Source organism: Pleurodeles waltl, chromosome 3_1 (genome assembly GCF_031143425.1).
Source record: "Pleurodeles waltl isolate 20211129_DDA chromosome 3_1, aPleWal1.hap1.20221129, whole genome shotgun sequence".
Lineage (NCBI taxonomy): Eukaryota > Metazoa > Chordata > Amphibia > Caudata > Salamandridae > Pleurodeles > Pleurodeles waltl.
This window is the reverse complement of record NC_090440.1, coordinates 436,175,302-436,200,626: the sequence shown is the minus strand read 5'-3', so window position 1 is coordinate 436,200,626 and position 25,325 is coordinate 436,175,302. Positions and strand designations below refer to the sequence as shown.

Below are 25,325 nucleotides of genomic sequence, written 5' to 3'. Positions count from 1 at the left end.
GTGAACTAAGAGGCAAGTCACTTGTCATGTGTGCTCAATATGTGGCCTAATTTGCTATTAGACATGCAGCTAAATTATAGTCTTTTATTCAAATAGAAGAGGATTTTGTACAGTGCAATTCCTCAACTCAAGTATTCGAAGGAGCTCTTATATGTAATAATAATGTAGAAAAAGGAGTCTTCATGAAACTAAATATTTGACAAACATCACACAATTTGGCCAAGTGGGGAAGCTACAACAGGTTTTCTAGTGTCACATTTTGCAATTCAGCCACTAGATGGCTACCAATCTCTCCTTGATGCTTTATTTTAAAGCCTGCCACAGGAGGGGAGAGAGTAGTTGGCAGTCAGAAGCCACGTGAAAGCTTGGCTCCCTTTAGTGCCGAGGGAACAAGATGACCTAAATTTAAACCAGAGCCGGGTATCTCGCTCGAGCATTCGGGGCCTCAGCCATCTATATACATTTATGATTTATTGCATATGGACACTGAACACGTGACCACCACGTACCTTCACCATTTCCATTGCCTGTACTGTTGTCGTCACCATTCTGGATGTGATCATAATAGAATCCATTGTAGAACGGGATGGCTCTACAGCCGACGAGCAGCTGAAGCATCACCACCGCTGCTACCACCAAACGCATCGCTCACGAATATGAGGATGGCTGTGAACGGGACGCAAAATATTCTGCAAGGGAATAAAATACATTATGCATAGCATTTCACACTATCACACTACACAATAAAACAAGACATTGGATTATGTAGCATATGTTTGGGGTCAGTGTCTGGCTAAAATGTAAAAGCTTGTTTAATGTAAATTAAAACGAGGCATGTTCAATACAAACCTACATGCACATTGAATCATACGATTTTCAAACAAAACTATACAACATTTACAAACTGAAGGTAATTGCCAAATTAGTTAGTATTTTAAATGTGTGTGTATCCCCTTGTTCATGACCCCGATCCCTCACACTGTGATTCACAGTTTTAAGGTTCAGGGATACTTTTACACGAAATTAAGTACTTAATTACAACCAGTGACAAACCTATTAAAATGTGGAGCATTTGAAAGAGAAGACATTCATCTAATGTATAAGTATAGAAACATTCATCCACTTTGTTTGACCTCATTACACTGCAGTGAGAATATCTATCTACCTTCTTTAGTACTTTGTGGTAATCCATTGGGAATTTCTCAATTTTTTCTCGCTCCTCATTGACATTTTGTCTTTTTTTTTTTTGCCATTATACAATCCGTAGATCCCTACATTTAACATATCTCCACATTCCTGCATATTCTGATTGCTCACCTGACATACAACAGAAATTAGGCCACATCGCGCAATGTTTGCAGTGGTTTACTAAAGTGCCCTCACTTGATAGCCTGGATTGGATATACCTGACATTGACTGTTCTGTGCACATCCCTATTAATCTCGCTAATATATTCTTTAGCTATTCCTTTTTTGAAGTGGTTATATGTCAATTATATATTCTGGCCTTGAAAAGGGCAGGGCCCTGCTTGGCATGAAAGGGTGAAACACGTGTTGACTGTTGGCTCTTGATTTTAAAGAAAGCAGAATACATTTTACCTTGCATGGGATCTCCGTTACCAATTCTTTATCAAGTGGATGAATGTCTCTGTACTTATTACATTAGATGAACGCCTTCTCTTTTAAATACTTTATATATTAATAGATTTATTTTTCACAAGTCTTAATTAACTACTTAATTGAATGTAAAAGTATGCTCTAACCTTAAAACAACTTTTACAAATTGTGATTTAATGTACATAAATGGTTTGTAATGAACCATATTATACACTTTTAGGGCCACATGTAAAAAGGTAATCATTTGCAATTACCAAATAGGGAATCTTAGTGATCCACTATTTAGTAATCACAAACATCAATGTATAAATGTGTCTTTGGCACATTTTGCGATTCCCAGTGGGTCGGAAATAGATCCACCTGATGAATATTAACGAGGCAGGTCTTGGTTTATGACCCATTGGGAATTGCTAAAATCACAGGGATAATGGCCTGCTGGAGTCAGCCCAAATGCAGCCCATGTACCTTAAAGGAAAATGAGATGTGTTTTTAAAAAAAAACTAAAGTTTTCTATTCATTTTTCACTTTTGTGGTGGACCACTGCTAGCTCTTAAAAATGTTTTTACAAACATTCTTAAAGGGTAAGGGGTCCCTTGAGGACCCCTTCTCATTTGCGAATGGGTTACCACCAACTTTAAGTTGCCAATAAAGTGCAAATGTTTTGCGACTGCATTTCTGTTGCAGAATATTCATACATACCATGGCAGTTCGGTATTAGTAAGGGGCACCCTCAAAATATTCTGCAAGTGAGCAAAATACATTATGCATAGCATTTTACACAGTCACATTGCACAGCAAAACAAGGCCTCAGATTATTTAGCCATATTTTAGGGTCAATGTCCTGCTAAAATGTCAACTTCTGCGAATCGGCCCGTTTGCGACCAGAATAAACTTTTGTGCATGTGGCCCTTAATACATTCGAACCTTTAAGTGCAGTTAAATTCTTGTTGGTGCTTTGTTGCTTTGTATTCAGTTGTATGCTTTGAGGCAGTGCATATATCTCTGTAAGGTAGTAGCATTCCAAATAATTCTTGAAAGCTTAGATAAGCACTCCTGAATAGTTTTGATAAGAAAAATTTGATTTATCTGTTCATGTTGCTATAGAATTGGGAGGCAATAAAAACACTGCATAGATAAGGCGGTTTGAAAATTCCCTGTTGGTTATAGTAGGAGGAGGTGATATTCACTGTAGAGTACCACATGCACCACAATAATAGTGGTTAAATGAATTGTATCTACCCTAACATAAATCAATAGGGCTGTTGCAACGTGTCAGAGTGGGGGACACACCTGGACAACACTGGGAAACAGAGCAGGTAAAGAAATTTGTGTTGAAGCCCTATTATCTGTACATGTAGCTGGAATGCATGCAGGAGAATGCCAGGGTATGTTGTTGTCATCACACCCACCTTTGAAAGACTGCATGGAGGGATACAATATTTTACCACTCTCCGGCTGCCCATAACTCTGCTGCAATTACCCCATTTTCCCCGTTCCTTTCCTCATCACTATCCACTTGCCTCTCTTCTTCCCCACCCCATTCTGTCACACTTCCCTTGTCCATTCCAGTTTACTTTTCCAGTTCACTCATTGCATGTTTTCCCCAGTCTAAACACTTGCCACATGTCCATGTCCCATCAGCAGTACAGTGGTATAATGTTGTACTACTGTTGCATAATTGTAATGGTATTTTGTTTGTGTTAAAAAAAGGGAGCTGCAGTATGCCTTTCATTCTGCTGCCCCTGTCATTAGTGTCTATGCTGTGACATCGCTCACCTATGGTCCTATAGGATGAATGTTGCAGGGGTCAGGGGGAGGTTTTAATAGTGGATTCCTCCAAATGTCTATTGGTGAGGGTTATTTGACAATGTGATGTGCAAGGGACAAGAGGTGCACACTGAAGACAATAGGGAAACAAAGTGCATATTATCACAAGACAGCCAGAATATACTACAAACACACCCTTTGTGCACAGCACTGTTTACTTGGAGCACAAGGGTATGGCCAATCACACATAGATGTAAGCATGCCTCTCAGTGGTGAATGCCACACATGATACATAAACAATGTACACCTAGCACTCCGGTGGGTTCACCCTAACAGACTGCTGTTACACCAGAAACACAACACACTCACAAAACATGTACCTGAACACAGATACACAGTAAACTATACATTATCATTCACTGACTTTTCCTTCATTGAAAAATATTCACCGAGGCTTTCTATCAACTAGAGCTTAAGATTGGGGGCTACGGGATATTTGGATCTTGCCTGTCTGCTTTTGGGTCACAGTGCAGTCCCACCCAAACCCCACATAAAGGACATGTGGTAGTTGAATTTTGTTTTTCTTGATTATTGTGATTTCAAACCGCACTTCGAACAATGGCAGGATAAGTACAGACCTTCCCTGAGACTTGCCATCACCAGGGGCTGCAGATCAGGGGCTGAGAGAGGACTGGATCCAATTCAGGGTTGCCCACCCATTCCATCTACATAATCACACACTGACATGTAGCTTCAGCCCCAAGTCAAGTGGAGTGTATCTTAGAGCCATTAGACCATTCCAACAGAGAAACAAGGTAAGGGGCACAACTGTTACAATCTAAATTTCTAAATCTACTCTTTGGTTTTTAGCATACTGTTTCATGGTCAACTCTTTTGGTAAGTTTAATCAAGTATTTTACCTTGCTGTTTTAAAATGCTAAAATGTTAGAGTGCATACACCAATAACGTGCTACCAGTTAAGAGGCAATACAGCAGTGAAGAGTTTCTATGTAAGACCATAATTTCAGCAATTACTTTTCTAATTTTCCATAATACTTCTCCTAGAATGACCTAATCTCCATTGGCAGTGTATAACATGTGAATAACGACCCTTTGCTGTCTACAGCAGGTGCCTCTTTCCCGACTGTGGAAGATCCGGTTATTAAATTCAATTAGGGGTCTATATTACCCTTACTGGCTTCAGATCCTGGTAGATATAATGCTTCCTCGTTAGAGAAGATAGAATGATTGGGGTCCCTGATACTATTCCAAAGCAATTCACCAATTTGTCATCATCACACCTTAACAAGGCAGCTTTATTTCCTGCAAATTTAAGGGGCTTTCTGCTTGCACTGGTTGTGTATGCTGACAACGTGGTCTTTATTAACCAAATTCCTTTGGGTCTTCAAAGCATTATTGGTTTTGTGACAGATAACTTCACTAACCACACAAGATTAACTTGTCTAAAACAAATATCCTAAAATTTGACAGGACATTTTTGCTGGCATTAATCTGGGATTAAAATCGAACACGTGTAAGCCTGTAAATATTTGAGGATGGCTTTAACACCAACCTAACAGCTTTACAGCTGACATACTGTTGGACTTTTTTGCTTATGCAGGGTCATCCTTAGTCTTTTTGCCTCCTGCCTCCTATTTGTTTCTGACCTGTTGCTGTTGGCTTTTGAACTCTGAGCACTTTACAACTGGTAACCAGTGCTGAAGTGCATATGCTCTCTGTGTAAATTGTATGTAATTGGTTCATCCATGATTGGCATATTTGATTTACTAGTAAGTCCCTAGTAAAGTGCACTAGAGGTGCCAGGGCCTGTAAATCAAATGCTACTAGTGGGCCTGCAGCACTGGTTGTGCCACCCACACAAGTAGCTCTGTAATCATGTCTCAGATTTGCCATTACAGTGTCTGTGTGTGCAGTTTTAACTGTAAATTCGACTTGGCAAGTGTACCCACTTGCCAGGCCTAAACCTTCTCTTTTCTTACATGTAAGGCACCCCTAAGGTAGGCCCTAGGTAGCCTCAAGGGCAGGATGCAGTGTATGGTTAAGGTAGGACATATAATAATGTGTTTTATATGTCCTGACAGTGAAATATTGCTAAATTAGTTTTTCACTGTTGCAAGGCCTGTCCGTCTCATAGGTTAACATGGGGGCTACCTTTAAATCTGATTAAAGTGTAGATTCCCTTTGGGAGCGGATGGGCATGTGGAGTTTGGGGTCTCTGAGCTCACATTTTAAAAATACATCTTTTAGTAAAGTTGATTTTAAGATTGTGCGTTTGAAAATGCCACTTTTAGAAAGTGAGCATTTTCTTGCTTATACCATTTCTGTGACTCTGCCTGTTTGTGGATTCCCTGTCTGGGTCAGTTTGACAGTTGGGCTGGTTGCACCTCACACTAGACAGTGACACAAAAGGAGCTGGGGTGTAGTCTGCATTTCCTGATGAGCCATCTGTGTTAGGAGGGTGGGGAGGAGTGGTCACTTACACCTGAAAGGGCTGTGACTGTCCTCACACAATGCCGTCTCTGACCCCCTGGTGAGTGTCTGGCCCTGGCCTGGGAAGGGCAGGATTTCACATTCAAAAGAGACTTTACTTTGAAGTAGGCCTATTTCAAAGGAGAAATTGGGTATAAGAAGGGCACCCAAAACCACAGACTTTAAAACATTTCTGGAAACAAGAGGAACCTCTGCCTGAAGAAGAGCTGAAGAGCTGAGGAGAAGTGCTGCCCTGCCTGTGACTGTGCTTTGTGGAGCTATCCTGCAGTTGCTGCTTCTGCCAGAGTAAGAGGGCAAAGCAGGACTTTGTGTGCCTTCCATCTTGTGAAGAAATCTCCAAGGGCTTGATTTAGAGCTTGCCTCCTGTTGTTTGAAGTCTCAGGGACAGCAAAGACTTCTCTCTGCCAGCACCTGGAGTCTCTGGAGAGCCTCCTGCTCTGACAGGTGGTGCCCTATCCAGTCCCTGGGCCCTTGGAAGGAAAGCTGGTGGAAATTCAAGGGAATCGACTTCAGACGACTTCGGACCGATGCCGCTGCTGAATCTGGTGACGCCGCCTTCAACCGACTCCGTGATCTTCGCTGGAACGCGACGACCTTCGCAGGCCAGACGCTGCTGCAGCCCTGCTAAAGTCCGCGACTCCGTGGAAGTCGCCGAACCACGTCGTGACCGACGCCGCTCAAAGTGCGCAGATTCAACATTTCGCACAGACGCTGCGATCCCCGACTTTGCGCATCGACTTGTTTTCACTCTTCACCAAAGGTACTATACTTGGGGGTCTATGCGACTCCGTGTCTGGCGCCACTGGTGTCGGCTTGTTGAGAACGACTCCGTCACGACGCCGTGCTAACACTTTATCAAAGCATTTTGTGTTTCTAAGCACTATTTTTGAGTTTTATCTTTAAAAATTCATAACTTGACTTGTGTATGTCGGATTTTTGTCTTTTTGGTCTTGTTTTGTTTAGATAAATATTTCCTATTTTTCTTATCTGGTGTCATTTTGTAGTGTTTTCATTAAGTTACTGTGTGTGTTGGTACAAATACTTTACACCTAGCACTCTGAAGTTAAGCCTACTGCTCTGCCAAGCTACCAAGGGGGTCAGCAGGGGTTAGCTAAGGGTGATTCTCGTTTACCCTGACTAGAGTGAGGGTCCTTGCTTGAACAAGGGGTAACCTGACTGTCAACCAAAGACCCCATTTCTAACACATACAATCTGTTGTTTTTTGCTCAGAAGAAATAATCTCAGGCTTGATGACTTTTAGTAGGTAGTATGATTATATGAGCCTTGAGAGACAATCACAGGTGTCTCTCAGCCAGAAATATTAATGAAGTAAGCAATTCACAGAAAATAATTAAAAGTCTGCAAAAACGGTTTCAAGTATTGTTTAACTGTGCAAGAAGGGTGGCGCCACACAATTCAAGAGAGTGAAATTTTCATTCTGCTTATGCAGACATGGATTGGGCTCAGGAATAATTATTTGTGATCAAATGTCGTGGCATATATTTAGACTTCTAGGGATAATAATCATATAGTCACTCTTTCTATTTTTAACAGGTTGATCCTACAATTCAGTGCAAAGATGGCATTGAATTTGCTAGCAACCATACAAGTATTTTGTAAAGTATAACTTGTACTGTTGGTTGAACCAATTGTGTTAGAGGAGCACCGTGTAAGATAAGTAAATAGATAGAAATGTGTATGTCTGCGGATGTGTGCAGGTGTAAGTATAAATGTGTGTCCGACAGCAAAATATAACTGAGCCTCTCTCCTGCTGGTCATAAGTCTTTCAAAATGTGTTTTTGTATTGTTTTCAGAAAAATCGAATAAAGTTAAAACAGGATTAAACCTAACTGAAAAGTTTTAAATAGTGTTTCCACGTGTGAAGTACCTGTTTTTTACTGCTTGCCCTTCCACAGAAAATGTAGGATGCAGCACCTAGCCCTTCAGAAAAGAACGTTTGCTTTCCAAGTCCCTGCACTACAATCGTCTTAATTTTCCAAAAAACAGTATATTTTCATCTCAAACCTGGCCGCAATGCCTTTAAAACTAGGGAAATTAACTGATATCATCAGACCCTAAGTACAGTCACTGAATAAACAGATGTCACTCTGTAATATTCGGATGCGTGTAATTTTGGAAGATCTGACCACTAAACAGAGACGGGAATAAAATAATATATTATATGTTTCTATTCTCTTTCTGACATCATGTGATTTTTTTAGACGTTCTCAAGTTGTTCATTTACATAGCACATGGGTTTGACTTAGATCACATGGAGTTAGTTACTCATCAGGAAATCACAGCAAGCATCAAGTAATTCAGCTTTAGAATGTAATAATATGACACTCTGTATTGAGAACACAGAAAATGTATACCCCTTTCCATCCTTTAATGTGAAAACATTTAATGTGAAAAAATCTATATTTCTTTAAGTGAAAACAGTGTATCAGATTAACAAGGAAACCCTTTCGGGGTGATGGGGTGGGAGTTCAAATCCAGTTGAAATGAGGTCAAGAGGAAACTTCTGAAGAACAGAAACAAACATGAGCAAATAAAGCCCTCCTTGTTCTAGCAGGCATCCATTCTGCACTATTAGCTAGCAGCAGAATGTGGCCTGGAAATTTTGAGAACTCTGAGGCCGAAACACATATGTCACTCTGTACATTTAATGCAGCTGGTATTTCCACAGTCCTTGAGTACAAATGTGATTTCTTGCACACAAGCCCTTGTTTTACCATGTCAGAGGAACATCAGACAGAACATCATCTGAGCCACAGTACTGCATCTTTGTAGTTGAGGAGGGCAGGGACATCAAAGACGACTCAAAGGAACATGAATAGAGAGAACGTCTGTAATTAAGAGTTGATGATGGATCACGACTTGAAGTAACAACCTCTTTTGTACTTTTATGATCTGTAATTGCGAACTATTCACTCTTCTGAAAAAACAGGCTTATGTATGCACTTGGATAATGCTTGGCTTCATGCACATGTGCCACGATTCCTTTGTTAGCATTGCCGCTAAATTATTTTGGTTAATGCACCATGTAACCGAGATCTCTTTGCAAACTGAAATCCGAGGCTTGGACTGTGCCAAGGCAAGCTATTCATTATTTTTCCAAATTCGACAAAATAAGTTACCTTGAATTCAGTCATGTAAGCACATATAGTTTGCAAAGGACATTGCTGCCTTACTTTTTGCTACACGTAGTATCATAATTTAGTTACCATGGGCAAGAATGGTTTGATATATTGAGGCTTCTTTTATCACCTCACAAGAGCGAGAGCCTGAGTTAAATACCTGGATTTTCAACACTTGACTTTAGACAGTTCTACATCAGATTCCTTAGTCCGCTGAGCTATATCACCACCCTAATAGGATAGAATATGGCTGGGCGGTGACATTCATGCGGATATATGATAGCACCGCAAAAACAGCTAAAATAGAAAATAGTATTGCCCCAAGCCTCCCATGACATATAATGGACAAACATTCAATAGAACTGTGTTTTACTTTGCACACTCCTGCAACGCACACACACAAAATCAGAATAACAGACGTGACCACATAGGCACACACACACATAACGGCACACTCCTCACATGACACCGCTGCACACAGGGAGGCACAAATGGACACACAAAGGCATAAGTCATTGACACACACACTATCAGCGATCACTCTATTTTTATCAGTAGTAGTAGCAAAGGTTTGCTTACGTTTTAAAAAAATCATATAAACCTATAAAAATTACGTAAGAAAATGAATTGCATAATTCATTAAAATCAGTCATAAAGGAATAGTTATTTACGATTAGATAATAGATCAAGATTCATAAAAACCTGAATCAGCTAAATCCCATCTTCCAATTTTAATGAAGTTTATGTACAGCGAGATACCTGCCTCCAAGCGCTGTGAATCCTTCATAACACAATTTTACACGGATGGAGCTTTTCAAAATCTTTTTCACGTTATCATCCCTGTCTGCTTTCTGGGACCCTAGCCATCTTCCAATAACATCCAGTGAGCAGATATCAATAAATCCCCAAACAAGAACGTTTTCTGACTGCTAGGATCTGAAAAAAGCAAATGAAGGTCTGTGTGCAAAATTATTCCAGATATTCTGTAGAAATCATACTTTAATCATCCTTTTATCCGCACACTTGATTGTAACTGCTCTAGCTGCTGATGTCCTGGAGCTGCAATTCAACATTCAAAGTCCTCACCCAATTTTCACAAAACGTTGCGTATTCATGATATGGGCCAAACTGTATCCTAGTTGATACCGTGTTAATTCCAGCCTCAAACAGACAGTAGAGGCAGGCCGAATTAGAAATATCCATGTAAAAATCTGTTGGGGGGCTCGAACGCAGTCGTCAAGTAGGAGTGTTGATCCTTAAACACAGTTCTTAATTTGTAAATAAAAATGTGCCGGTGTTAAAGCCCTCCTCTTAAACACGCGGCTGCTGCAATTAAATATGCAAACATAGAGGACTGAGGAAGCGTAATCCTGAAGCCATCTTGGGCTTCTTTAATCCATTTACAGCCACTCCCTGCCCCTTCAGCTCACTCTTGCAACTTTCTGCTTTCTCCCTTTGTGAAGCTATTTTGTTTTTCTCTTCCTCCGTCTTTCTCATATGTGTATTTTGCTCGTAGCAAATTCTTAAGGCAAAAGAATGAGCGCCGGCCCTCAAAAATAAGTGCCGGTGCTCAGCACCGCAAACAGCAAGCACAAATTAAGCACTGCTTAAACTAAACAACTGTTACCAGGCTATCCTTTATGTCAGGTGAAATCCCTTTCTAGGAAGGGTGGAGAACCAAGACCTAGGGCACATACATCTTTTTAGGAGCTTCTATTGGCACTAATCAGAGAGTTTACTGACCACTACCAAGCTTTTAATTAAAAACAATGGGGCAATAGATAAAGCCAATACAAATGTCCATTATATTTTATAGAACAGGTGCTATGAGTGTCTCACTTCGAATAAAATCTGAAGATATTTAAATTGAACGATTACATCTAATTTGGAACCATTTTTGATTAAAGTCCCTTTAAACAGTACTTACCTAAAGAGACAATGTGGCTTGCTTGAATGATAACAGATTTGCCAATGCATAATCATCTAAGGATTTTGTTTTGTGGCCCCACAGCAGTGTGGGTCAACAGAAGAATGTCTGCATTAAAGAGCAACACAATACTCATGGTGCCGATCAAGGTGCATTTAGAACAGTATGGATGAGGGCAGAACAAAAAGACATTAATTAAATATGGTACTGTTGTACTCTGGTTAAGACAATATATTATCTTACTGTCCTCTAAACCAACTTCTGGTTTTATGATGTATCTGTGACAAAACGTGAATACAGCTTATCGAAGTGCCCTACTTATGCCATAATCCCCAACTAAAGACCCTGTCTAAAGGCTTCAAAAAATAGAGAAATGCACAATGCAAAGGCTCAACTGCCCCCTAAATTCCCCCTCCCCTTAACACTTCAGCACCACCCCTACTATAGAGCTGTGCTAGCCATCAAGGCCTATGCCATTGCAAAAAGTATCCCTTTTTCATTCCCAGCTAATTTTGTTATTTTCGTAACAGTCAGCTCCTTTAGCAAGCATTCTCATGAACGCCTTCCCTGGTGAATTTAGGATGGATAACAAAGGCTATTTTCGAGAGTCACACTTTCACCCCTTCTCGAACACTGGAACTATATAAGCACCTCAATAAACCTCAGGAATGACCCTTGATTTTAGAACTACATAAAATAGGAAGTTGTGCAGATTTACCAATCACATAGTAGTGTTTCCAGTCCATCCTTTTAGGTTAGCAGCAATTCAGGATTTCATCTCATTGATGATGCTTGTGAGTCTTGCCAGATAAATAACAATATTATAATATGGTGTAGGGTAGGCTTATGGAGCGTAGAGATGTGCTAAGTTTCATTATGTTCTCAGTCTCTACTCACCGTACCTCCATAGTTTCATCCATACAGCCCACTTCTACCACCTTCTTGAACTTTATGAGGTATTGGAAGAAATGTCCTTCTGTGTTATCTGCCTGTTTTGCAAATGCTCATGTCTCGTTGCATACTTCATAGTATTTTTCAATGATGTATTTCAGCGCTTATCTTTCACCGTTAGTTATGGTGGTAGCCATATTTCTTAACTTTCCTGACTAAGAAATCAACGCATACGTCGTTTAGAGCAGATCTACCTGTCAAACCATAACGCATTCCCGATTTGTAGTTCTCAAATTTGCTGCCCCATTTAGCAGATGCTGCACGAAATTCTTGAATAATGCTTCAACATCACCCAATATTTCAGTCAAGTTTCTCTGTATGATACAATACTATTGCTCTGTGCCATACCCACTCTGTACTCTGCCTTTGTCTGAAATGTGTTCTCCACAAACTTTGTGTCTCTGTGAGCTCTGTTCCTTTGTTCCACCAAATTTCTAGTGTACCCTTTTTCTATGCAGCGTGTTTGTTTGTGCTGCCTGACAATTTTTTTGTCCCATCTCTTGTTGCTACTATAACTCTTTCACGTTTGAACCCTTTGTCTTACAGGCTGTCCTTCCTGTGCTCCCTTGTCTATTTTTGCTTCTTTCTGTGCATTTGTGTCTTTTTACAGCCATGTCTCTCTGTGCCCACATCTCTTTGGGTCCACAGCCTCTATATGACTTTAATCATATTTTTCCTTCTTTGTTTTTGTTTTTCTTTATGACCAACGCAACAGTATTACTTTCGTATCTCTGTGGCTCAGTTTCTTGGTATCTTAGTAGCCAAAACGTTTGCATCCTCTATGTCTTCGGTTCTTTGTGTACCATGTCTTTTGATGCCACAACCGGTCTCTCTTTCCTGTTCTTTTTGCCAAAACAAGATTTTTCCCAACCCCTTGATTGACGTTGCAAAAATTCGACAGGTGGCACAAGGGCAATATTAGAAGCAGCTGTCACCTGCCACTTGCTCCTTGTGTACAGGTGATCGTGGAGAGGCACAGACACATAGGTAGGTTCTCCTCTGTCTGGTGAGCACTCAGAGCACTGACTACCCTCACAGGGCAGCACAAGCTACTCGTTCAAGACTGGGAGCTTCACAGTGGTGCTATAAGTGCTCCAACTAAATCACAACACCCTTTAGGCAGAGGATGGCCTAATCAAGAGAGACACCGGCACATTGTTTTTCCGTTTCCGGTGTCTTTTCAAACACAGTTAGGTGCTGCTGCTTGCATTATTGTGGCTTTTAACAGGCTGTTTGTTTTTCTTTAGCAATGAGACGGCATATGCATTTGAAAGGCTATCTCTGCCCTCTCAACCACTGGGCTATTAAACCCTTGACTGCCAACAAGAAGAAAATCAGAAGGTTGGGAACTAAATGTTATATTGCATTTCACAAGTCTGCCAAATGACTCTATGCCATGGTATGATATCATCAGCCATTCCTGGACTTTCAGCCAATAGCATATTTTATTGTAGTTCCAGTAGTGTTGTTTTTTAGCACTGTCATTATGGGCTCAAAACCCTAACCTGCAAACTTTTGTTGGCTAAAATGTCATCATTGACACATGACATCGAGCCACTTCTCAGCTATCCATTAAATATCTGCTGTATGCTCTATGTACATATAAACATACAACCAAACCTCTTATGAAATTAGCATACTTCCATGTACTCATATAGGATGACGAACAATCGCCTACCTAATGGGGTATGCTTCAACACTGGGTTTCATCTCTAGTGCTGGGAAGCACACTAGCTTACTACTGTTCACTTGATGTACAGTCTTCTATTTATGGGATCCCGAGTTTGATTGAGGTGATGTCCCATATGTTGACGTCTGTGTCATTGTTAATCTGTCAGACCTATATTAAAATGATGTGTGGGTCACATAAAAATGTTTTTATTTCTGATTTCCTATTACCAGAATAAAAACAGAAGGGTGGAACAAAGGATCCTCTTCTCTTTTCAGTCAACATGTTTTGGTGATTGAATATTGTCTCTAAGGACCCCTTCCACAGGGCTATAGGTCTCACTGTCTCACATCAAACATTGTGAAAGAGTACATGGTTCATAGGGTACGTCATACAAGTACATTCAATATATCCTTTAGGGGGAAACACTAGGGGAAAGACTCCATCTTCGAAGAAAAGATACACCTTGGGAAAAACAGTGCAGGCTTCCCTCCTTCAGAGGACTGACACAGCTAGGTCAGCCAGCGAAAGCACAAGCTTCCCCATCACAGGAATGTACAAATCAGACACCATCTAGGCTGGCTTTGCTTCCTCAGAGAACAGGTACAGCACTGCAGTAAGGAAATCTTCTATTCAGAACAGATCCAGCAGGGAAGAAGTATACAATCTTTCATCACATACTGAACATGCACATTTAAGACATGAGTGACACGTAGGTTACAAACTGATCTTGAAAGCAGATGCTAACTCGCTGACAGGAATATGTAAGTGGATGAGTGAGTGAATGTGTATATTCTGATACCATTCCCAACTGTATCTAATACCATTCAATATCAGCATACTGAAATTCCTGCTGCAGTCACTCAGAGGCCTGCTGTTTGTGCTGATTCTTTGGTTTTCGACCTATTGAGAAATAGCCGTAGGTCATTATTATTATTTGTACCAGCCCAACCACAGCCTAAGCACCAATGCCTAGACAGGCCCAGTTGCTAACCTATTAAAACGTCTTTAATGTGCATGTATTACACGGTGTGCAATCTCAGCCTCGGTGCTGCATCGCTTCGAGTTGTTGAGGGCCGCCACTGATGCACAGCCAGCAATGGGTGGCAGCAGCTCTTGTTAATGTGCTCTCAGACACTACTCGTAAGCTGCAGGGACACTAGTAAAAGGGTGAAGGTTAACTGGTAGTTGGCGAAAAGGGAAGAGATCATTGGAAAAAGAAATGAGAGAAGTCACAGTGCAGAGGGCAGGGAGGCTGTTATTGTGTCTTATTGTTTAGAGTAGGCTGGCTTACACGACCTACTCAGCAGTTTACTGCTATGACCCATGTGTGCTTGAGCACCCCAGCCACTGGCTGTGAGGAGAGTCTCACTGTGCGTAGAGAAGTGATGGTATGGAAATGGGTAGTGAACAAATTATGAACTGGTGGAAGTTCAGGCCATCTGTATCATTTCATGGAAGAATGTGCACTATATTACCAAAGAATGTTGTGAACTGAACTCTCAGTCAAGAATGGTGCAGTAGTCAATGTCTCCTGAATCAAGACTGAGGATGACATCTGTCACCTATCACTGGATGCGCCCCCTTACAAACTCCAACACTGTCTTTGATCTCAGAGAGCTAAAGCTTATAGCTAAGTATAAAATAGGTATTATGGAAGCGTGGTATCTGAAGAAGGGGCAGTTTATTTCCAAAAACAGTATCATTGGAGCTGTAAGGGCCCAAGGATAGCGAATAGAATCAATATCTATAATCATCAACAAATTGGCGCGTTACAGTCTGCGCGCTCTTTCTGCTGGTGCAAATGTGGGAGTTAGTGGACAAACCCTAATAAATCATCCAACAAAAATGTAACCATTACATTCCAGGAAGTCTATTTGTCAGCTTATGTATTTAGAAAAAGTGTGTGCTTCCACCACCTGACGAGTTCTGACCGACAAGGGTCTTGATCACAGGTAACCATTGTCCCTTTTCACTGCAATTTATATAGTCCTATGTTTGTGTCCATTACCGAAGCATTCTCGATCATGTAGTTTTACAGAGAGTTTCTTACATTTTTAACATTTTTCATATACCTTACCTCATGAGCATGAACATAGGACGATATAAACTGCAGGGAAAAGGGACAATGGTTACCTATGATCAAGACCCTTGTCGGTCGAAACGCGTGAGGTGGTGGAAGCACACACTTTTTCTAAATACATATGCTGACAAATGGACTTCATGGAGTGCAATGGTTACATTTTTGTAGAATAAATATCTAGTACACACAAGAATGGACAAAATATTTCCCCAAAAATTATACAGCAATACATCATTTCTGTCCCAATGTTTTCATCAACCAGAACCGAGATAATGTAATTTTCACTGGTTACCGTGCATTTTTTTGCTTTGTAAACCACAGTGAACAACTATTAGACTATGAACACATACGACATTTACAGTGCTTCATAGTTGTTATATGACAATCTATAGAAAGAACGAGTCAAACTTATTCAAATGCTAACGTGCTGGTAAAAATTAGTAAGAGGACATGAAATATGTGGCATTATGTAGAAAGTCTAGAACTGGAAGGAAGGAATACAAGTCAAATAATTATATTTAATAATAGTACATCTAAAATACAAAATTCAACATATTACTATCATTAACTTTGAATCTCTTTCTGCCAAGCAGATTGTTTTAAATAATAACCATGATCCGATTGTAATATGAGTACTGATTTGTGAGCCGAAGGAATTTGCTTTTATTTTATTCTGCAGGGGTTCACGGCCTACCATTGCTCAGCCAAGAAACTGATCAGTTGAAAGGTCTTTCTTGGCTGATTATATGACTTCAATATAATGTTGGCAGCATGTGGATTTGTAAGTTGTTATGAACACTTTGGGCATGTAGATTTGTGATACATATGGATGCATTGTTGATGTGGCAATGCTGAACCCACTCTACAGCTACATGCCTTTATTACCCTATTGGGCCATGGTGTAGGGCGGAGTGCAAGCATAAGAAGAAGGGGCTGAACAAAGTGCAAAGCTGATGAGCAGTGCTTTGGCATTTTGGAACTGTGGTGGAATATGCAAGATGTGTTGTGTGCTGCGGTCTACTGTTAGGGGATTTTGGGAGCATTGAGACAGCTGACTCTGTGGCGCACCTGTGCAGGACAGAATGACTGTGGAATGTTTAGCGTGTTCTTTGAGAAGTTGAGTTGTCCTAGGTCCAACATCATATGAAGAATACATCAAACCTCTCCAGACAGAAAACCTATGTGATCCACTTGTGACCATAGATTTTGTAAGAACTGTGGGCCATATGTACGAAAGCTTTTTCCCATAGACACAGAATGGGTAAAATGCTTTCGTACATCTGGCCCTAAAAGTGGGAAGAGCTGCTTTGCCCTCCGGCAACTCTACCTTCCAAATATGAACACCGTAATTCGCAGAGCAAACCATTCATGGTGGCCTCAGCAGTTTAGGAGCTAATACATTTTGGCCTCGGAGCAAGAACCTTTAATAGGTAATGTTCTACCAAATTTGTACTTTGAATGCAACAGCAAGTTTGATTGAATAGAGGATCAAGCATAGCTTGACCTACTTTGCTGATATTTTAAGGTTGCTAGTAATAAGTTTATCAAAACCACCTTTATAAAATTTTCGAAATGTAAACAGATATTATGCCCTTGGTTTTCTGTTAAACATTAAACAGAAAAAAACAGGCTTGTAGTGATAAAATTCTATTAGAGGCCCTTCAGATTGGTCAGGTTCTGGGAGAAATGAATTTATGGTTTAGGAAATCGTTTTTCACAATGCACTTGAACTTTTATTTGCATTTTGTTTACCAATTGCTTATGGGCAGTTTAGCTGTCTCTTCTTAAATGTCTCATTATGCATGCTGATGTATTGATACTCTTATTTTGCCTTTTCATCGAGAAATCCAATAATCTCCATACATGTAAATTATATGTAAATCATGGTTTATGTGATTGCTTCATCTCTAAGACTTCACCTGCTATGGTCACGTGAATTGAAAATGATAGAGCCATTACTTCTCTAGATACTCACCGATTTAGTTGGTGGTTGGTGTTAGTTCAGTTACAGTCATATGAATGCAAGTAAGTACCACATGACTGTTCACAACACTAAAGTGAGGCTGACACACAGAATGCCTACAGTATGACAATCTGAAGAACTGTGCAAAAAGAGAAGGTGATTATGACGGAAGTTATGAAGAAGCTCGGGAGTAGTAATCCGTATAAGAGCTCTGATCCATTTGACTGCCCTAGACTGAAACTAATGCCACAGAAGGCATGTTCTAACTCAGATTCAAAGTGTGCAGGGGGTCTAGAGTGCCCAGCTCCAGAGCTAATGAGGTTTGGTCTTAGACCCACTTCTAGTTTACAAAATGTACAGACACTGGAGAGGTCACACAGAATTGACGTATCAGATACCACAAACCTATTCTGTAACTTTAGTAGCGGATGGTGCTTTTCAGCAGTAGTCCTTCTTCTGTCTGGTCACAGTCCTCTGTACTTGTGTTTGGTAAATGTAAGTTACCGGATATACTAGCATTTCTTGAGGGAGCAGGTGACTTTTTGAAACAAGTGATGTTTTTTTTATGCAGTGTTCATACATTTTTTGTGAAAAGATTTTTTTTGTTAGGACTGTGTCAGGTCTGACCTTCCTAGGTGGTGATGTCCCACAATTCTGAAGCAAACTAAATACTTATACAAAACTGAAGCCCCAAACAACTCAACAAAGTTCTGGAGATGTGTGGGACTCCATTTCTTTGATCCTCAATTATAATTGCCTACTCTAAAGGAACATAGAATATCCTGGAATAAAGTATAAGTAGTGTGTCTCCAGCATGGGAGGAGATACAGCTAGTTCAAGTATTCCTGGGACTACTCTGAGTCAGAATGCCGCCTTTGACTGCATTTCTGACACATGTGGCTTTCCATATTCACTTCCTGGGCAACCCTTTGAGGACTTGAAGAGCAACTAATCTTGTGCGTGGTCACAAAAATTGTGGCACTTATAGGCTTTAAAATCTAGGCCATGACTTAAAAGAATCTGGCGCATCAGTACTGATGCAGCAGATTTCTTGCCCCCCACCCCACTGCCACCTAATGACACCTTGGGTGCGTCATATTTACAGTACAGCAAACCATGGTGCACGTTAGGCCAACAGAGTAAAAAATGTTGATGCTATTGTGGCGCTTTGCTGCACTAGCATCACAAATGATGACGCTAGTGCAGCAGAGTGCAAGGAGGCCCATTGACTTCAATGGGTGTGTCCTTTTAACTTCTTTGAGCAGGAGTTACAAATGGCACAAAAAATGGCAGAATTCATTGCGTCATTTTTGCGGGCCTCCTAAAGCCAGAACTGCCCCAACCTTGCATACATTATGCCTGGTGCAGGCATAATGGGGCGCAAGGGGTGACAAAGTGGCGCAATGCATGCCGACCACCACCCCAGCACCCTGCAGCAAACGGGGCAAAGGGGAGGGCGTTTCCATGTATCACCCATTGTTCATCCGGCGCGCCCCTCCTGGAATCTGGGTGCGCTTTCTTGTGGGTCTTAGAGGGGGTTTCGCTCTGGCCCCTCTAGCCCTTTTTGGGTGCGGGCCTTTGTCCTAAACACATTGTGCCATCAGCACGTGTTTCTTGATGTTGGGATTCCTTGAGTCCGGGCAATTTTTGAGGCTGTTGAGACTTGCACGCATCCCCTCATGGTTGAGGAAGGTTACTTACACTGAGTTTTCTAACACGGTCATTTGATGAAGGTTGGTGGGAGCTTAAGCCATGGATGATAATCATATTTTTAGTTTAACTATTTTATTGTGCATTTTCCAACGTCTTCAGAAATTTTGCTTGGCTTCTGTTTTCGTTGGGTGGGTGGTAAACACTTCTCAGTCATTAATTTTGAAATAACCCAGAAAACATTTGGCCTCGTCAGTGGGTTAGTGCAACTGCCTCAGAAGGGAGTGTGCACCCTAAGGTCAATTGTTCATCCTTCAGAGGTCAACTAACAGCCATTTCTGGTAGTTACCGACCTAAGAACTCAACAATGGCAAATGTGTTAGTCAAAATTCTATCATTAGTGAAATGGGGATCAAATGCATAAAATACTGATTTTCATGTTTTATTTAACCGATGGCTACGTCCTGTTGGAACAACACTTCAGCTGAGGCATTAATTACCCGCAGGAGGCGCCCTTGTTATTATCGCCTACTTAACAACTATTGTGCCTGCTGAGCAATGAACAGTATCCCATTTTCAAACTATTAACATGAAACAAAGGCTGTGCACGAAATGGAAAACATTGCGCAATGTTGCCTTTTGTCTGCTATCAGTCTCCGTACCCGGGTCGTTTCACTCCGTAACGGAGACAATTTGAACTCTGGAGAGTAGCTCAGGTCGGAAATTCAAGCCCCGGGGGGCAGTGACATGCATGGCATCACTCACTGTCAACCCCAGGGCTGTGAATGAGTGCGTGCCGCACGTGTACGTTTGCACAAGTCTGGACTTCTCCTGCAGTCAGGTACAGCTAAGGCTGCAGGGGAAATCCTGGGCAGACCTGTATACCTCGCGCCTTTGTGGTCACTGCTGGGCCTATTTTAACATGCCGGTAAGCAAATTTGCATAACGAGATTTAATCTGGCTGCGGGTATGTAACCTCTTGTACTCAGGTCTAGCTAATTAGAAATCAATCAGCAGTCAAAATTGGTTAACGTTCTGCATAAATAACAGAATAAAGCTAAATTGCGTGCTTTTTTATATTACAGTGGGCAATGTTATTGAAATATTAGCGGTCTCCGGAGTGCAGTGCATGAAAGGTAATAAACCATAAGCATACTCTAAAACTTCTGAGCTGGAGTATTCTAGGAAACAGCGCTCAGCCAAAAGTCCCGCACGTTAAACACTTCCCTCCGTTTCATGCGCTTCATAAAAGGCGCGTGTTTAGTAATGACTTCTCCAGAGGCTGAGTGACGGTGAAGTCACGAAAGACAACTTACGCCTCCGCCATTAGGAAGAAAAAAAACCTTGCCGTTGCATATCGTATTGAGGAGCGCGGCAGTGAGTGCCAGCGACTCCATCTCACTTTCACCAGAACATCCTGGTGATCGGATGTCCAGCCTCAGAGGCTGGCACCAGAATCATATCCCCTTTCAATGTTACACCGAGACACATATTCCAGCCGCGGGGCTCACCTTTCCTGAGAGTCTCTGATGACTCCGGGCCTCGGTTCTGAGAGGTCACTTGCAGCTGCACAGCCAAGTCAGGGTGTTCTTGTTTCATACCCTGATTTTTCATCAGCGGAAGCATTTTAATTCACTCAGCCCCTTTCCTCAGGAACTCTCCTGCCTAGGTGGTTTCAAACCTTGAACAATATATGTTCGAACGTATCTGGCAGATGCCTGAATTTTGCACATGGACACAAAAGGGACGACAGACTGACGCCCAGTGCTATTCTCTCTCCCGGGTAAAAGTGCAACCTTGTTACCTCGTGTGGGCTTCACCTGCACCTTCCTTGTGGACTCTGCTCGTTTCTACAGCACTTCCATTTGTGACAGGACACGCTTAGGGCCGGTCATCCAAACTAAGGAGAATCTCTCGCCTCCCACCATGGCCCTTCACTTCCATAGCTCAGCGGTCTTGGCCTGGTAAAACATGGAGAAAGGACTCCCTCTGGCAGCTGCTGGCATAGGGGTGTCTGAGAGCCTTCATATGAAAATTTTACAACCTGTTTTGGATAATTTCCTGCAGAGGTATGAGCCAAGACAACACAGAGCAAAGCACGGCCTTTCTGCGATCAGCCCTGGGCTAGATTATACACACTGATGATTTAGAGAGAAGGGCAACTATGTAGTGACCATCAGTACGCAAAAAGAGGAGGCAGGAGGCCCCTGAACAGGGTCCCACTAGATCCGCAGTCTAGCACGTCCTGTAACTGGGTTAGAGTGACTGCATCTATTCCATCCTAGGCTACGGAGTCCCACCCCGCCTCACCCCCCCCCCCCCCCCCCCGACCAACCACACCGAAGGCAACCGCCACACATCCCTAGAAAATGTTTACACCCCACCTTGCTTTAATCAATAAAGCACCGACTCCTAATGGAGGCGCCTTGAGGCATTTTAGTTTGCAGAGCAGCGCCACCCATGCCCCTCATAGTTGGTTCACTCCAGCCCCTCACTCCCTGGCTGTGAGATTGAGGCACTGGTGCTCGTACAGCACATTCGCATCAATGTGGCCACTATAAACAAGTGAAGTTGTGCTCCAGTGTGTGAGACTATAGAAGCTATGCATAATCCCCATAATTGTCTAAAAAGCCACCTTTTCAAGGTTTCTAAACACTGTAAAGTTAACATAATGTATTAAACAGTTGCACCTGTATCTAGAGCATCCCTTTGAAGCAGGGCCAGTGAGGTTACACTAGTTTGTTACTAATGTGTCAAACACAGAGCTTTCATTTACTGATATTGAAATATATGCACATTCAACGGGTTTCCGTAAGGACGGATGAAGTATTTGCTTGTTAGTTTCCATTTTGGCCAGCAGGGGGAAGCCTGCACCAATGTGTCCTTCCCTGGAGCAGGCGTTTGACATCTGTGCCCTGTTTAGACAAAAGTTACAGCCTCCTTTGAAGTGACCACAGTCCAGGGAATGTTAAGGCTTAGCTGGATGAACTATGCCGAAGGCATTGGGGGCGGGGTGGGCAGTGCTACTCAGCAGCACTTTCATTGCCCTTGCCAGTAGCCACGGACAGACTTAAGAAAAAGCAATTTATCATGTTAATTTATTGCACATAAAATAAATCAAAGTCTCTCAGGACCGTGCTGCGTCACCGCGCTATTGCCAGGTTACATTAATTACAGCAAACCCGGATCTGACCGATAACTACTTATACGCAGTGCATTTACAGTTCAAATGCGACATGTTCTAAAAAAAATTACAAATCAGTCAACAAGTGCCAGGCACGTCATGAAGAAATACAACTTCAAAGAAGGCAAACAATGGGTACTCAGCGCACAGCGGATAACGTTTTGCAAAGCAGAGTAAAAGAAAGTTGAACAGTTCCCACAGATAACACTTTTTACATATAAAAGAGAATATCTCCAGCCTCACTGCCCAACAAAGCCTTGGCGGCTTCACTGAGCCGTAAAGAGATGCACACGAAGTCGAAGGAAAGTGGCAGTGAAATGCTGATTAGACGTGACAAATGACTGATGCCAGCGCATTGTCCCATGTCTAGATCTCTCGCTTTTAAAGTATTAACCGCCCGGCCCTGGGGTTTCTGGAAAGAAATGATAACAGCTGCCTTCAGGTGAATCTCACATTTCACACCCTGTAAAAATTCAAATACCAAGTGATTATGTAAACTTTATTTTTAAACCAAGTACACTCAAACTCCAACTTCAGACATCCTAGCAGCGTTCTTTAAAGAGTGTACGTACAATACCCCTAGCTCTGAATGCGCTCCGTAGTTTTTTTTATTGCTCCCTCAATACCAGTTTTGCAATATTTAGAAACAAACGGTGCATTTAAAGTTCTCCATTTTTAAAGATGACTATACAATGCACTCTAAGTGCAAGTCAGTCAGTTATATTTACAAAATGCATACTGCAATGTAAATACAAGTACAGTGGCAACCTTTTTTAATTAAAAATGAAAACAAGTAAATCCAAGTCGTTTCGCAGTTTCTTTAAACTGAACACACAATACATTAAAGTTAATTTCGTTTCCTAATTAAACAAAGCGAATGCAGTTCAAACTTACCTATGAGTGTAATTTTACCGTTACACTTGTTTCTGCTCTAAAGTTAAAAAAGAAAACCTGTGCTCTGCTCTTCCTTACCAATGCGGATGTCTGACACCCTCTTCCCTCACTGCTTCGAGGAGCTCACGTCACGGCAAGTGCAGTGTCCCTACTGAGGAGCACCCGAGCACGCGAGGCCACAACTCTGTAGTAAAATGTGCTCCAAACTCCTGTCCTAATTACTCTAAACGGGCCAGCAGAGGAAACGGTGGGCGTGTCAGCAGGCAAAGCCCAACTTCTGCCGCTCCATTCTCTTAAAGGGACACGATCCCTCGTTCGCCTTTTCTTGTAGTGTGGTCATTGCCTCCTGTCCATTTAACAATGAAGATGGCTAAGCATGCTGAGCTAGAGTCTTTCTTATCTATGCTGGAAAAGAATTGGCCTGCATTTATTCAGTGCTTATTTTTGATGCGCGCTTGTGTTGTGTTTTTGAGGATATGCTGTATAGTAGTGCAGTACCCAACACCTCACGACCTGTTTGCTTCGGAGAAGTAACGGTACTCTCCAATTGAAAGTATTGTACCTCTGCTGAGAAGTGTAGATGTCTCTTTTTCAAAATAAGTAAGTCCAGGTTCACAGTACCTGACAGTACTAGCCCATTTAAAGCACAACACATGTATATGCAACAATCACTTCACAATGGCACTTCTGCATTTTGTGACAAGTATTAAGCGCTATGGGAATGTTGTTACAACTCATGGCTGCCTGTACCCCAGTCCACTACTGTATTTGTGTTGGTCCTTCCATCACCAGCGCCCTACATTTGAATGGCAACGAGCTAGCCCGGACCCAATGTGCAGCTGCAGCCTTGACGAGGCTTGGTCCCGACCTTGGCGGCTGCTCTGGCCCAGTATTTTCCCCAGGTATGCACGCACACTTCTCTACCCATGCTGATGACGTTGACGATTCCGAGAATTATGTGAGCAGAGAGTGGTGCTGGAAGTTTGACCCACGGACAGGAAGCAAATAATCGCCACAGACCAAGGATGGTCATGCCCATCACTAGCTGCTGTTCTGTGGTTTCAGGCCCTGTCCAGTGCCTGTCTGAAAAGAGAGCCATCCCACTTCCCACAAGGCCAGGGAATGAAATCTGGCTTGTAGCGAAGAGAGGGGGGCATGAAGCACTGGAGAAACATCCCAAGAAGCTACATGGTACACTGCCAGGGATCGTGTGATACACAGCCCCGTAACAAGAGCAATAGTTATCAGTTTTGCCCTTTGGACACCAAGGGCGCCTGTCACCGTTGATTCCACATCTTCTGTTTTACAGGTGTTCCCCTACCTCTAGTGTTGCAGCCAGGAAAGGTATTGGCCCTGCCCCACAGCATACAAGGAGTGAGAAACACCTGCGTATCTGCCCTCGTGACTCCCCCCGCATTACACCAACAATGTTTGCGTGGACTACAGTACATACCACACCTAGCCAAAGAATGAAGATGTCTGACCCTGTTGCCAAAAGAGATGAAGGACAGCTATGAGGATAAGAAGCTGCTGTATCCCCCCGCATTACACAATAAGTCCAAGGACTGAAGCTGGCCACTGCAGTGACTGGTCCATCTCCAGTGGTGGGAATGAAGCATTAAACATGGGCTGTTTCCCTGAACTCAGTTAACTGTCATTCCCAAGGCTCCAGAGACAGGTACTGCACTAGCTGCCATACTACCGCTGCCTCCTCCTGCACCAAAGGTGTTTGACTGGCCTTAGAGGGGAAGAGGCAGCATTAGTACCTACAACGTTTCTCGTGAGCATCCCCACAGGGAACGAAAATGGGTGCTGGACATCCAAGTGCCTGCCGCCATAAGTTAGCTACTCCTCCAGCACCTGAAATGCCTGGCATATTGATGAAGAGGAAATGACATGGCACCAGGAGTCCTCCACTCCCACACCATTCTTCCTAGCAGTAAGACGGTTGTACCAGCCCATGCAAGACT

At 42.2% G+C, this 25,325-nt stretch overlaps 1 protein-coding gene across 2 annotated transcripts in view; it reads right to left on the bottom strand.

Moving 5' to 3' along the window:
- HAPLN3 (hyaluronan and proteoglycan link protein 3) overlaps positions 1–23,572 on the bottom strand; it is a 62,128-nt gene extending 38,556 nt beyond the window's left edge. For both annotated transcript variants that reach the window (XM_069222712.1, XM_069222713.1), the window contains exons 1-2: positions 23,434–23,572; positions 510–689 (exon numbers count right to left, since the gene is read on the bottom strand). In XM_069222712.1, the coding sequence (XP_069078813.1) occupies positions 510–645 (136 nt within the window). In that variant the 5' untranslated portion in view covers positions 646–689; positions 23,434–23,572. The remainder of the gene's footprint in view (positions 1–509; positions 690–23,433) is intronic.
- Positions 23,573–25,325: the final 1,753 nt, after the last annotated feature.